We start from the raw sequence: 15,634 nt of genomic DNA, 5'->3' as shown, positions 1-15,634 counted from the left end.
ATTAAATAATACTTATTTGTTTTATATAATAATAATATATACATAGCTAGTACATAATATATTAATATCATAATGTTGAAAAATAACAAATATAACTATTCCTTTTAAAAATTAATAATTAAAACATCTAAATAGTACATAAAACATAATTTGACTACCATTGTTTACTAACTATAGATGATTTCCTATAAAGATTATTAAACATGATGTAATGATAAACTGGAACTTTTATAGATGCGATCACTGTTGTATGTGTTTATCCAAGGATAAAAGGTATTTTGCGTAACATCTAAGATTCCTAAGGGAAAATAGCATCTATAGGTATACTTCAAGTTAAAGAAGTTTTAGAGTTTTAAAAGTCGAAGTTACAATGAATTTGTGTAGGGTTAGTTATTATAGAAATACCATATGTTCAAATTGAACTAATATTATAGTATAAATTATATTTTTAATGGTTAAGGATATATTACAATAAATATTCTTCATTTAATGCGTATTGTTTGCGAAACAATAGAATTTTTTATGTCAAAATATTTTTCTGGCTATTAAATAATTATTTGATATCGTTTTTCGATTACAGTTCAATAGGGAAATTAATGCATTTTTAATTTAAGCATTAAGTTTTATCACAAACTATCATGATCAACGATTATTTCATTGGGTTCCAACGGAGAATCAGTTAACAACTATCCCGTTTTAAGTTTTTAACCCCCCGTTATCCTGCATGTAACAATACATTTATCCGTAACTTAAAGACCATAATTTTAAATACTTAGATTAGAGAATTCTAGCTGCGATAAAACAAATTTCTTTTTTAAAATGTAAACCACACCCTTTTTACTGTGGGTTATTAAATAGATTGATGATTTTTTTTTGTGATGACCATCAACGTATAAACTTCTAAATCGAAATGAAAGAGTGGGTTCGGAATGATTAGAATTTATTTGTTTTAGAATAATGTCCATTGTCCATAAATCTGAATTTTAATTAATACAAATGATTAAAAGAAAAAATAGAGTGAGCAACGAATATAATTGGTGTATATTATTTACTGTAGGTAGTGGAAAATTTTAAACAGTTTTTCACTTATCCCTCACGTTAGTCATCGATACAAATATATCCTTTATAATTACAAAGGCTAAAGCCTAATATGCAGTAAGAATAAAATATTTAAATATATTTAAATGTCATACCAATCCATTAAAAATGACTAAATTTTGTAATATATTTTTATGGCTTTGCCTAAGAATGATTCGTTTTAAAATTTTAAAAATTTTTAAAATTATTTAATTCTCTTCGTTTATAGTGTAAACTCCATAATAAGTAATACAAATTATAAGAGTTATTAATTATTATTTAAAAAAGATATTTATATAGGTACCATTACTTATACTGCAGTAGTTTATGTTTTAAAATATATTATTATGTCTCACAAATAAAACAATAATAATATAATACACATTATTATTTAACAACCAACAATAAGTACCTGAATTGCATAAAATATTTATTTGAACCATTACATGTGTTATTTATGTTGTTATTTATAGTAGCCTTAATTAAACTAAATTATAAAAACTATATGATTACGTCATGTCTATATTAATTAAGTACCTATCCACAGAAGATTATTACTCATACCTGGAATACCTACAGGTTTTGAATCCAACAATAAAGTTATAACCCTAAAAGTTGCCTAAATATTTACAACACGGTGTTTTAGTCCAGTGGCGGCGCGAACTTTTTCGACAGCGTGGCAAGAAAATGTTGGTTGCAACACACACGACCCACCTTTTTATTTTGCACAGAGCCGTAGGGGTCTACGCCCCCCACACCCCGCATTATAATTCTATATCAAATTAGCCTTTCTAAAAATGAATCCAAGTTTTTGCTTGAGAGTTGAGACTGCAATAATAACGTTAATAACAGCAAAACACTGTATTACTGACAGAATGTGAAAACAAGTCATTAACACACAGTTGCGATTCATATTTATTAATACTAATCAGTTATTGTTCGTTTCTGGTTAACTGTGGAAAATACGTCTGAATGTCAGGTAAGCATTTGTTTTATTTATAAACCATGTTTATGTCTATACTTTATAGTCTATACTCTATATGAATATGACTATTTATATATTTATTTATTTGATACGTTTTGTCACTCAATATTTTTCAGAACTGACTATCCACTATAGGTACCTACTCGGGACCCACCCACCACCCCTTTTAGCTGTGAGACATTTGTCTCACAAAAACCCTCTCGCGCCGCCTCTGTTTTAGTCAAAGTCATATTTGAGCTTACTTAAGTTTTTTTCTTAACATTCAATCGCTATTTGATTCAATGTATTTATTATCCTGCAGACTTAAAGAAACCATAAGATCAGTAAGACAAACAAAAGAAAACATACGATAAAATCTGCAATGTCTTGTCAGTATTGTATTGACTGACATAGACATTGCAGTATTGCATGAACAGTAATAAATGTTCACTTATATTGTACAACCATATGTAAACACATTACAACATTTTTATACTTTATAGTTTATACGCCATCGTAGATATTTTGTACAGGTGTGATTGTACCAATATAATATGCATCTATAAATCAAACAATACCTACCTATAAAACGTAATAAAAACAAAATTTAGCTCACATACCAATTAAAAAAATCATTATAAACTTTGACATAGAGACGATACCAATTACAATTCAAGATAAAGAAGAAATTACCTTTTATAATATAATTTTAATCAAATTGTTATGAAATATAATGTATGAAGCTATTGACCCTTGTTGCCGAAGTTTAAGTTCAATAAAAAACAAAATTATATATTAAATTACTCAAAAATCAGGATATGTGCGTATAATAAACACAAAGTTGAACGAGCACAGGTAGGTATATAGTCTATGTTAGACTATTAAAAAAAAAACAAAACAAAATGGTTATTTTTCACGAAAATCCAATACTATATATAACAAATACGAAGGACAATTAAAAAATTAAGTTAGGAGAGCTCATCCTGCGAGCATGATAACAATTCCTGGTTTCTAAAAGTACCTATTTTAATACAACTATACAGCACTACGCAATAAGCCAGTAAATTGTGATTCTATATTATACAATTTAAAAAGAATACGATATGAACCGTATCTAATATCTATCAAAAGTTTTAAATATGTACTGTTAACTACTGAAGTACTTAGCTGAAAAACATAAGCTGCGTATTCTTAGTGTGATAGTCTGATAGTGTGATAATCGATTTAATATGCTTTTATTGGTGAACCTAACCTACCTAACTGTATATATATAAACAAAGATAACGAAATTAAAAGTTCTTAAAATCTGATTTAGTTAAATCCTGTGATTTAAGAGACAAATTCCAACAATATCGCTGAATTAAATTTTTCTTTTTTAGGTTCTCTTAAGTTCCACGTGGAGCTGGAAAAAAGGTTTCTGCTCTACCTACAGCCTGTATACAATATTGTTTTTTTATTACAACGTCGAGTATAAAACTATCGAACAAACTAACACAACTAGAGTAGATATTTATACATACCCAAAACCCACTTAATATGCTAAGCAGCTAAGCCCTAAAAAATTCGTTTAGTCAGTACCTCGGTAACTCTCCACAGTCCACATTATTCTGTAAGAACTGACATAATATTATCACAGTAGTACAGTACGTATACCCAATTCGTCGTTTCAGATTGGAAATATTATGTAGATTATTATGTAATCGTAGCTGATGTCCAATTATAATTTATACGTATCGTGGATCAATATGTACGTAGTTTGAGAGTGACGGTAACGCGTTCCGAATGAGAGAAAAACTAAGAGAGAACCGGAAGGATATAGCTAGGTACCATTAGGACGCAGGCAACACGATAAGTCCGTGTGGACAACGATGAGCGCGCATGTCCACCACATCCCCCCGGCTATTCCATTCCCATATACCGCAATGACCTGTGTGTGTGTGTGTGTGTGTGTGTGTGTGTGTGTGTGTTTTGTGTACTGTATTGTACACATTTTATACCTATACATAATATTATACATATATATATATATGTACAATATATACACAAGTATATGATTCTCGCGTGTCCGTTCGCACCAGCTCGTCCCGTCACTTATATATATATATATATACGTGTTCTGCACATCGCCGCGGTCGGTTGATTATATTAGAAATCTCGGGTTTTGATTGGACGGTCGGTTAAATTTAATTTTCAACGCCAAATTAGCCCCGTGACGACCGCACCGTTACCGCTATGTACGCGCGCTCGTGTAATACCATCGCGTTGCCCTGCACGCCGTCATTCCTTTTAAGTTATAACACCCGTTCAGTCTTCGGTCCAACCACAAATAATATCGACGTCCTACTCGCGCACACTATAGGTAGACGTTGGTTTTTATACTGACACACCGCATCCGCTGATTTGTAGTTTCGATGTTTTCTTCGACCGTTGTACAGTCTTGACATAATATATTACAATTCATAACTCACAAGTGTTTTGTACCTATATAATGTACAGCTGGTGATCGTCACGGAGGTTCGACAACATTATACCCTGGACGGAAAATAATTATAATATTATAATATTAAACAAACAACTATTTTAGACAAAAATCATATTTTTGTAATATTAATAAGTTATGGTTTTGTACAATTTACAATTTATTTTCGTAAAAAATATATCATGTTTTATTTTTTATTTTGTTGTTGTTGATGTTATTTTCGCACCATAGGCCATAAGGACTTCGATGGTCTCAAACACCGTTCGCTACACCAGTTGCAGACCGGCGGTGGTGGGGGAGGTGTACACGACGTCGGGGGTAGTCACGGACTCGGCGGTACGGGTAACGGTCACCTGCAGCAAGGCAACGGCCCGTCACCGCCGCATCAGCTGTCCACCGGCGCCGGAGGTGGTGGCGGCGGCGGCGGACCTTTCCGATTGTCGTGCGGCGGATTCGACCTATCAACTGCGGCCGGTCACGGACTGGCCGCTGCCGCCGCTGTGGCCGCCGCCGGTGGTGGTGGCGTCGGGCTCAACGGCGACGACGCCGGTAAGCCGAACAAGCAGAAGAGACATCGGACCCGGTTCACGCCGGCACAACTTAACGAGCTGGAGCGGTGCTTCAGCAAGACCCACTATCCGGACATTTTCATGCGAGAGGAGATCGCCATGCGGATCGGCCTCACCGAGTCCAGAGTGCAGGTATGGTTTATATTATATTCACTTTGTATTTACTGAAAAAATTGTGAAATATCCACCATGTGACAAGCAAACCCAAAACTTGTCGAAGATCGGAAGATGTGCTATTGGGCAGGAATGCAACACCCGTATGAACTAGACCATATATTTACACTCTACTTTTGATTAATTACAACAAATTAAAAAATGTCTAGATCAATTATTTGGGGACCCGTGTTTAAATCAAATAATATCACTATACACAATATAATAATATTACGCATTGCCCTCATCATATAATAGAACTTGTGAGCATATGTTTAGTAATACTTCAAAATATCATATTGATGGGTAACATCTAGTATTCATATTGCTTGGGCATATAATTATATAATTATTTATACTATTTAGAGCATGTTTAATTTAAATGTAGTGTAAGTCATTATCCTGAATTACATATCGTATTTTGTACTTAGTAAATACTTATTAAGGTATAATAATATATTATATTCATGCATAATGTAGATGTTACTTTCCGATATAGGTAGTACTTACAAAATTATTTTATTATCAATTATTCATCTGAAACTGGCGCTGTGGGCGTTATGTGGGGAGCGTACCTATACTTTCTTTATAGTAGGTATATCACATTTGAGCAGCAATCGTAGGCACCCAAACATTCTTTGAAGTTCTTCTAAATATCAATAACGCTCGGATCGACAGTGAAATCAGACACACTTGCACATTACAGTTACATTACATCAAATTACAATCATCAATGATACCACTTTGATTTCCAGCTTATAAACGGACGATAATCCACAATAATACGCATAATAATCTACCTACGATGAACTTGAGAATAATATAGTTGATTTCAAGCATCTGAATTTCGTTATAATTCTAACTTTAATATTGCTATTATGTATTTTCAATGTTTTTTAATTGGTATACGAACAACTCATGAAGAATGTATGATTACATTTGAATTTTCAAGCTTAATACAGCAAAAACTTTTTCCACCGACATTTATAGAATAAAAACAAACTACATTTTTTTTTTAAATTTAAAGTGTCTATAAATAGTTCAATTAGACAAAAAATTGTTCATAAATAGGAAATGCTATTATTAACATTTTGAATAATAATAATCTAAACTTAAATGTTTAATACCTAAGGTTATTCGCTATGGATGAGTTATATCAATAAACTAAAATCGATTTTGTCAAATACAGATTTTGAGTAAAAATTCCCTTTTATCCTTAATTTTAATTTCTTAGTATTTTGAAAACACTGATTTGTTTAAATTTTACTTCACTTATACATGTAGTGGAATGTTGATTAATCACTATCATCAAAACCAAGTTTATTTAAGCGGGATTATTCATACACACTAAATAGAAATGATGAAATATAAATAATTAAATAAAGTATCTCAAGTGCTTTTAATTTTACTAAATTATATATTTATTGTCTACAATACCCATAGACATATTATATAAACAACTAGATAGCCGACTATCACCAAGCACTGTACAGAATATTGCAGTTTGTCCGCCATTTGCCTAAACGGCAATGTTTACATTGTTATGTGATAACACGATATAGATAACTTTAAAAATTAAACACCTACATTTAAATGGTTATATTCAAGCAAAGGAAAATGGCTAGCGGACGACCGCGCTTGTTCAATTTTCGAGCGGCCGATCAGCTGGCTAAAATTAAATTGTGGATTTCCAATAGCCATATTAATACGAGGCGGATCGTCCGCCAACCGCCGCGGTTTTTTCCAGCCTATTTTTTATTTGTGTCATTCATAATCCGCTTCGTGTAATCGTGTGTAAGCAAACCGCGGACGTTCATAGTGGTCTAAATCCACGTCCGCGTGGTCATTCCGCCTCGTGTGTAAATAAGTGCGGATGCGGTGGCGGACGCAGTCCCAAAAAGAATCCTCGTCCGCGCGCGGGCGATCCGTTTCGTGTGTAACCAGCTTTATAGTTTTTTTTTTTTTGTTATCACATTGAAATATAAACATTGCCGTTTAGGCATATGGCGATTTTGCCTATAAAAATAAACCAAAGTCGGCTATCTAGTTATTTATATATGTCTGACAGTACCTACATTATATACACGATACACTCGACTTCTAATATTAATATATAATTATGTAGGTACCTGCCTAAATCATTATTATAACGGTGTACTGCAGGTAGTGTATACGACATACGGAATTATGCAATATGTAAACGAAATTAAATTGAAACGATTACTAATGTAATCATCACTCCATCATGCATCATTACTTATTTATGTGGTCCATACTATTGGCTGGCTGTCTAGTATCTACGCCATACGTCAATTCATGGGAATATGTTAAGATTTAAAATGTTATTAGTTTACGTATAAAGTATAAACAATTACTTCTTGTGTAAAAATATTGCCGTAGGTACGTTCCGGTTTCGACGGACTGTAGCAATTTTGAATTTGTATAATGTCCCGTGCCCCTATAACGCGTTTCGGGAGGGCCATTTTCCCAGAATTCAACTTTAATATTTCATGTTAACATTCTGTGTTTTACTAAACATTTATAGTAGAAAAACAATATTATTACAATAAAATATGATAAATACCCAAATTGATTTCATGATTGACTGATAAAATCTATATTAGAATTATTTTCCATCACTAAGATGACAGATTCGTTTTTAAATACATTCTCCCCTGTCCTCACGACATATTTTGTTACCACTCATCGCTAATTGATAACTTTTTTGGTTACTCATTCCAATTTATGACATAGAGTTAATTTCACCATTTAAACGTATGTACGTCGTGTTGTCGTAGAGTGCTTACCATCGTGTGTAGTATTCCGATTAATAAAAAATAGGATAGTAATTGTTGAAACTGGTAGTTACTAGGAGAAGTAATTTTTTCCCAAAAACTTACAAATTGTTAGGTATAGATATACACTATACATAACGAACATTATTATTACTCCGGAAATGAACAAGCGAGCGTCGAGCATTCGTAGTGATGTGCAATAACAATAGTAATAATAATAATAACAATAATATTTCTATTTACTATTTACGATTGTCTGACGCGTGCCGTCCAATTGCTTTTGTCGATCGCAGAAGTGTCTGTTTTTGAACGGCAGCGGCTCGAATAAAACCTAACCTAAAAGTTTTTGCACATCGTTGTTTCAGTGAAGGCCGGCGAGCGGTAACGCGGCGCGCTTTATACGATATTAACTGTACGCCAGCCCGCCCGGAGCCCAACGCCGACCGTGCGGGAGGCGTGTAGTGCGCCAGGCCCGTCCCCCGTCGTTGTCACCTTTTCGCTGCCGCCACGGCCTCCCATCGGCTCCCTCCGGCGGCGCAACGAAAGTAAAATAACACCCACCGATCCCCTCTCGAGTCTCCACTCTTCACCCACAGACCCACGCACACCCCTCTCGTCCGACTACACCGTACAACACCTCCCCCCCTCCCCGCCGCCACCGGGACCAGAAAGGCGCCGAGTTTTGTTTTAACGGACCCTATTCTGCCCCCATCCGTGCTGCGCCTATGCCTAATAAACAGTGATCAACCCAAATCCTCACGACTGTTTATCAAACGCGCAGATTGCTTTCCCCGCGCGCGCCTCAGCCGCCACCGTTTGCCAACGGTTTGCTTCCCCGCTCAAACGCCACATAAAATAATATCTATATTATTATGTATACACTTTTTTCACCGCACTCCCCCCGACTCCTACGTCAGCAACGCCGCAAAACCTTCGAGACCGCGCCGTTTTACGTTTTTTTGGGAAACTCGTGGAAAACGATTTTTAATCAAATAAACTCGCGTCGTGTTCAAGTTTCAAAAACTTTTTTTGTGAGCATAGTGTATATAATATAATACAACTTTACAAGCTATATGCCTATATGTATGTATTATGTATACACAAACGAGCATCGCTATAATATGTATTATATACGTATATCCACGACCCATATATTTTATTACAATATATATGTAGTGAAGATATAATATATATATATCACATTAGGTGCCTAAGTAGCGATGTTAGGTATTTTGTAAACCGGCGTTTGGTTTACGATTTTAATAAACAGTAAAATATATTTAATGTGCTGCAGTCGTGGGCATAATATATAGCACAACGTATATCCTGTGTACCGTGTGACTATAGCTATATACTGCAGTGCATATAGCCACATAGGTACCTACCTATATAGTTGCTTTTTTCAGTAACTCTATATTATTATATTTTTTATTTTTTTAGAACTATCAACCATGCATGTAAGTAAAATGTATTGTATAATACATATTAGATCGGTAAGAGTCAATATCATAAATGTTAATTAAACATTCCACGCTTTAAAATAATAATTAGGTCTTTGGTATTTAATATGCTGCCTCTACTATATTATATATTGTATTGTGGGTTCAACCAAATTATCGTCCAGTACCTACACGTATGATAAATATATAAATTAAACCAAAAGAGATAATAAAACAACTAGGGATTATAATATCATACCAACTAATATAATTAGGTACTTACGTGTATATTTTTGTAAGTGTTATAATTTCTCACGCATTTTTATATTTAGGCTATTTTTACTGGTATTAAAAAAAATTCTTAAAAGTAACATTTTTATATATCTATCAATACACGTGGTATTTTGGTAAAGTATCTATTCCCACCAAAAACCTATAACCGTTAAAAAAGTCCAAATTAAAGACTAAATAAAAAAGAACATTGACACTGTCTTTCAATATACTCTTTCGTTATTCCATAACTTAACTTGCTCTGTAATTTGTATTTGGTAACACTTGGCCTCCGGATTTTAAATAATTCACTTCTCGCGGCAGTGCGTTGTCAACAGCTGTCACAGTTACTGAAATATCCAAGTACGATTTTTCATTTTACAGTCTCAAATTTTTTTTATGAGTATTGTAGATATCCTTATTTTTAAAGGCTGATTTTTTTGGGAGAGGCTCTTGCATTTTTCTTTTGAGTTCTCTCTATTTTCTATCGCCCACTCGTTAGGTTGCTAGGAATCTGTAGGCCAAATGCTTAACAATACAAATAAAAGAGCATTGTTGCTCATAAATTTAAGTGTCTAGTGAATTATTACTACTTTAAAAGTAAATAGTAAATAGTAAATAATTACCTAACTTATTTATTATTCTCTAGCACGTGTGTGACAGGATTATTTTTAACAAAAAACAAAGTGATAACTTGACATGTCAGTGTTGTAGACCAAATGTAACCCACACAAATACACAACACTTACTTATACATAATATATATAATTAAACTCGAACAGTGGATTAACTTTTTAGCTTATAAAATGTATAAAACAGCTGAAATAATGTGATACGTCAACAAAAAACATTGTAGTTTGTAGATATAGGGGAGAGGGGGTCACAAGAGGGCAGTTGTCCCCTAAAAAAAATATTTAGTGGGAAAATGTATCATTTTAAATGAGTTAGTAAATTGTGATTAATTTTTGCTTTATTTAGCTTATTTATTGTATAATATAATATATAATATATATATATATATAATATTATTATTTGATAAGTATATATAATCTAACTTACGAGTATTTTGAGTATTTTTTATTGTATATGTTCTGTGTTTTTAATATTAACATTCGACTGAAATATCCATGATTTAACATTTTAACGTCACATAATATTGTAAAACCATGTTGAGAAGAAAGAATTCAGAATTGAGAAAAATGAATCAAAAAAGATACTTGTAATACATATTATGCAAGTTTGTGAATTCTGGATATAATTAAATATAAATTGACAAACCTATAGGTATAATTCTTAAACTTACATTTATTTAATGACAAAATTGTAATACTATATACCTACTGCCCATATGATTGTAAATTAAACATAAAATATATTTTAATTTATTATAACAGTTAAATGTGATAGGTATAAATTAGGTACAAAAATTAACAGCATAAAAATATTTTAAGGTTGCATATTATTATATATTATACAAAAATCCTCACCTTTTTACTAGTATTAATTGGCGAATTTTGAAAACTGGCAATAGTTACTATATTTCTAATATTATAGAAATTCACATGGCTTTAATGCGACTGTAAATCGTTATATATTCATACCTATTTAAAGTAGTTTCAAAATTCTCAATTCGAAGTATATTATATACCTACCTATTTTAGTATTTTATAGGTACTAGTGTTGACTGTTGAACTGTCTAGTATTTCCGTAATATAGTGTGATCGAACTGATAGAAGTATGGAATTTAATTCTATCGCAGTGTTTCTTTTATTATTATTATATTGTTACCAAATATTTAACCAAACTTGTTATTACAATACCATTTACCAAGCCCTGCAAAGTTAACTAGGTACACTGTTTCAATTTCAAAATTCTGCACAATTAGGTATAATATTAGTTCAGTAAAATTTATATTATCACATTTTCTTTTAAGCTCCGAATTATATTAAAAGTTAACTTTTTTAAACGATCTTAAACAACTATTTTTACTATAAACTATAAAGATGATATCTATAGATCATAATAATTATTTAGAAGATGATAATTATTATATAGGTAAGTCGCAAGTGCAACTATTTTCAAATGAATATCGAGACAGCAACTACTATCTTTGAGAAAGTCATTATAATACGTTTGAAAACTTTATATATAATAGTTTTTAAGTAGCATAGACCTATGTTTAAATGGTTTGTAGACTGTAGTCTAGAGAGAAAACTCGCCGTCTTTACGCATGTTGCTATTTACTCCGAGGCCAGAGCGGCTCCCTCCAAGGTACCCAACCATCGTCTGTTGGTTGTTACAATTCATAATATTGGCTACTCGTTATATTTTGATAATAAGAAAGCTTATAAATAATATAATAATATAAGTGACATTATATTGAATAAATAATACAAACATCTTATAGTTTTTGTCCTCACTCGACAGACCCCCCCAAAAAATAGATGCCTATGTGACTTGGTAATGATTTGGAAATTACCTGCAAAAATGTTGACACCAACAATAGAAAAAGTTGGAATGATGCCCCTGAGTAAAGTATTGTTTAATAATGAAATACATTTTAAAAGTTCGCAGTCTCCGTGACCATACAGTTCATGCACAAATTTAGATTCTAATAAAAATCCATTTTTGGTACAACAAAAAAACTCAAAATGTTTTGTGTAGTACATTTGTATGTATTGAAAATTGATCATAAATTAAAATAATACCTTTTTTGACTTCCAAAATGTCTCCCGTAAAATCAAACGCATGTACAGTATTAAAATTCTGTAACATAATTTTAAATATTTTACCGGTGTATAGATTCCGCTAAGAACCGCTTTATAACCGCTTTATATAATAATCATACACCAGTTTTAATGTATTCAGAGCGTCGGCCATCGGTATGATAAGGGAACCAATATTGATATTATTATTCAGAAATGATCATATACAAATTACAAGTGTATAATGTATATTATATTACTATTACTATTAGATAATTACTTTAAGTTCATTATATCGTTGCTCATGCTAAAATCATAAAACAATGGTTCTAAATGCAGCTGTCAAAATAATGTCATTTGCGAATGCCGTTCTTTATTCCCTGTCCGCCAAAGTCTTATGCCCCGTAGGGAGAACCTATTATATTCATTTTTATATTGATATAATGGAACTGTGTAAGTGACAACGCGCGTCACCCTATGTGCTCAGTTCTATCATATGGCACTTCGTTCTCGTTTGACTTTGATTGATTTTACAGAATATAAATTTATTAATAATTTAATGTTATAATAATAGTTGAGTACGCGGTATACGTGGATCCAACTATGAGAGACTTTAATGTAGTCATGTAGAGGCAGCTAGTCTACATTGTAAACAATTAAATAAATATGTGCTTAAAATTAATTAATTAGTCATTATCAATACCCAGTACTCAATGGGCATTATTTTATTGACGGTTTGGAATTACATTAAAATTACACCATTCATTGATTACTAAACCACTCTGAAAATTGTTTTCCCAGATAATTAAAAGTTTCTGAGATACTATACTCTTTTAATAACATAATTAATTATAACTCATTTTCAACAATGACTAATTTATTAAAAAGTTAAATAAGGATAAGATCAAAAGTCAAAACTGTGTCCTTGGAGAATATATCAAATTATTTTTTTAAAACCTGTTTAAGCCACTATCTAACTTTTTTTACTGTAGTCCGTAACTATATCGACCAAATTTTTGAAAGTTTAGATTTAGTTAATTATGTCATAAAATATTCAATATTAAGTAATATCATTTAATTTTTTTCTATCGTAAAGACGTGAACTAAGCAATATCTCAGCAAATCCCTAATACTATATTATAATGAATACTTAAAAAATGTTAACGTTTAAGAACATGTAATATTTTTAATTTTTCTAAGAATTGTTATCAGTATATATAAATGTGTTCGTTCCTAAAATTTAAAAAAATAAATGCAGTTTAATTTCTGTGTGATAGCCTTCTGTCCGACTCACTAGTCACTATAAAAGAATCACCGCGCTCTTCCCTATGTATAATATCGAAATGAACTTCGACGGGCTGCTGTCACGATTTGCAACAGAGACCAGCGAATATATATATATAACCCACAACTCCCGAGAGAGTGGATGAAAGAGGGTGAGTGAGTGAGAGAGAGGTGTAACCTAGATATAGATATACCTATTAAGAGATTTTACAAAAATACAAAATCGAGATGGAGCCTATCGGAACTCGTCGATACTCAGCTCGTCAATTTATAATTGATATAACGCGTTGGACCAAAAAAAACTAGTTTATATAGGGGCTGTATATACATTATACACTACAGAGTACGACAGGTCCTTGGTAAAAAAAATAATGTGTATTATATATAGTGAGCGGGGGGGAAAGTTTTTACTTTTTAAAAGCAAATACTTGTCGCGCGCTCCGTTCCAAAGAAAAACGAAAGAATTCGGCGGCCGCGATGACGTGACGTCACAAACACAACTCTCTCTCTCAAAGTATAAACACAGTATACACACACACACACAAAGCGTAGGAACGTCGACGAGGTGGCAAAGGCGGTGCGCGGCTGAGTTATAACGTCCCAGGAGAGGAGATCAACACTAGTTATCCATTGTGGTCGGCGGCTGCATGCCCTTTATATATATTATATATATATATATATATATATATATATATATATATGCGCTCCTCTCGCAGTCACCGACGCATCGCTACCAACGCACCACCCGCCGCCGCCGTTGATGGTAAATTATAAATACGCCATTAAACCCTGTCGCGCGTCTCGTCCTCGGGCGGTGTATCCCTCGCGCGCGCCATACCGGCACATGATATGTGTCCCTGCGCCGTCGTCGTTCGTTGCCGGCGCGCAAATCCCGCGGGTGTGATGTGCGCCGGTACCTACTACTATAATACTGCCGCCGCCGCTACTATAATACTACTACTACTACTACTACCACTACTACTACCACTACCACTACCACTACCACTACCACTGCTCCACTACTGTCACTATGTATAATATTATATGTACTATAATAATATAGCCGCTCGTATATAATACATACGGCGCGGCGTACGCGGCACCACCGCCGCCGCCGCCGTAATGTATAAACGCGCGCGCGACATATTGCGCTCGCCGCCGCCCGAGCGATATGTGTGACAGTGGTTTTATTTATTCTTGTGTATACAGTGTGTATAATAATATAATATGCATTAGCCGCTTTACTCTGCGCCCCGTCAAAACGGATCATTTCTGTTGTTCTCCTCCACACCGTCCACTATATAAGTCACGCTTTCCATTATTTTCATACTCGCGTTTTTGGCCCCGACGACGCACCCTCGTCGGCCGTCGCAATCCTATCGTCCCCACAGAATATTTGTTTCTTTTCTTCACATATATATATATCGATATTTTATTATGTACACTGTACTGCTTTGATTTCTTATGTACGTAATACATATTCTACCATGCGATATCGATTATAATTCATAGCCTTAGGGCATAATATTACCATTCGTAAAAATTATTATTCATACTTAATAACATCAACGAGTATTCATGGTGCTGCTGATTCATGGTCAAATTTGTCACAACGTGGTTCGTTTACATGGTCGTGAAATTCCAATATTACCTATATTGGTTATAGGTTCTAATATTATTCATACACTTGATTTTTACTACTACTCTACTACTTTTATTTGCTTTTTTTTCTAAACTCAATGTAAGTAGTAAGTACCAGGAATAAATATACTATAGATACTAATAGCCAATAACTGTATAGTACCACTATATAGAAATTCTATAAAAAAGTTTAGCTGGTTTCGTCGACTCTATTTTAGACAATATTTCATAGCATATTATAGAATGAGTATTGAGGAT

General features: G+C 33.1%; 1 protein-coding gene across 1 annotated transcript in view; it reads left to right on the top strand.

The window, feature by feature from the left end:
* The window catches only part of LOC111031753 (homeobox protein orthopedia), a 35,653-nt gene that overhangs the window by 1,477 nt on the left and 18,542 nt on the right, over nt 1-15,634 (top strand). The window contains exon 2 of the mRNA XM_022311832.1: nt 4,752-5,221. Coding sequence (XP_022167524.1) covers nt 4,752-5,221 — 470 coding nt within the window. The remainder of the gene's footprint in view (nt 1-4,751; nt 5,222-15,634) is intronic.

This window comes from Myzus persicae, unplaced genomic scaffold (assembly GCF_001856785.1).
Source record: "Myzus persicae strain clone G006 unplaced genomic scaffold, MPER_G0061.0, whole genome shotgun sequence".
NCBI classification, from domain to species: Eukaryota; Metazoa; Arthropoda; class Insecta; order Hemiptera; family Aphididae; genus Myzus; species Myzus persicae.
This window is presented reverse-complemented; position numbering and strand designations above follow the sequence as displayed.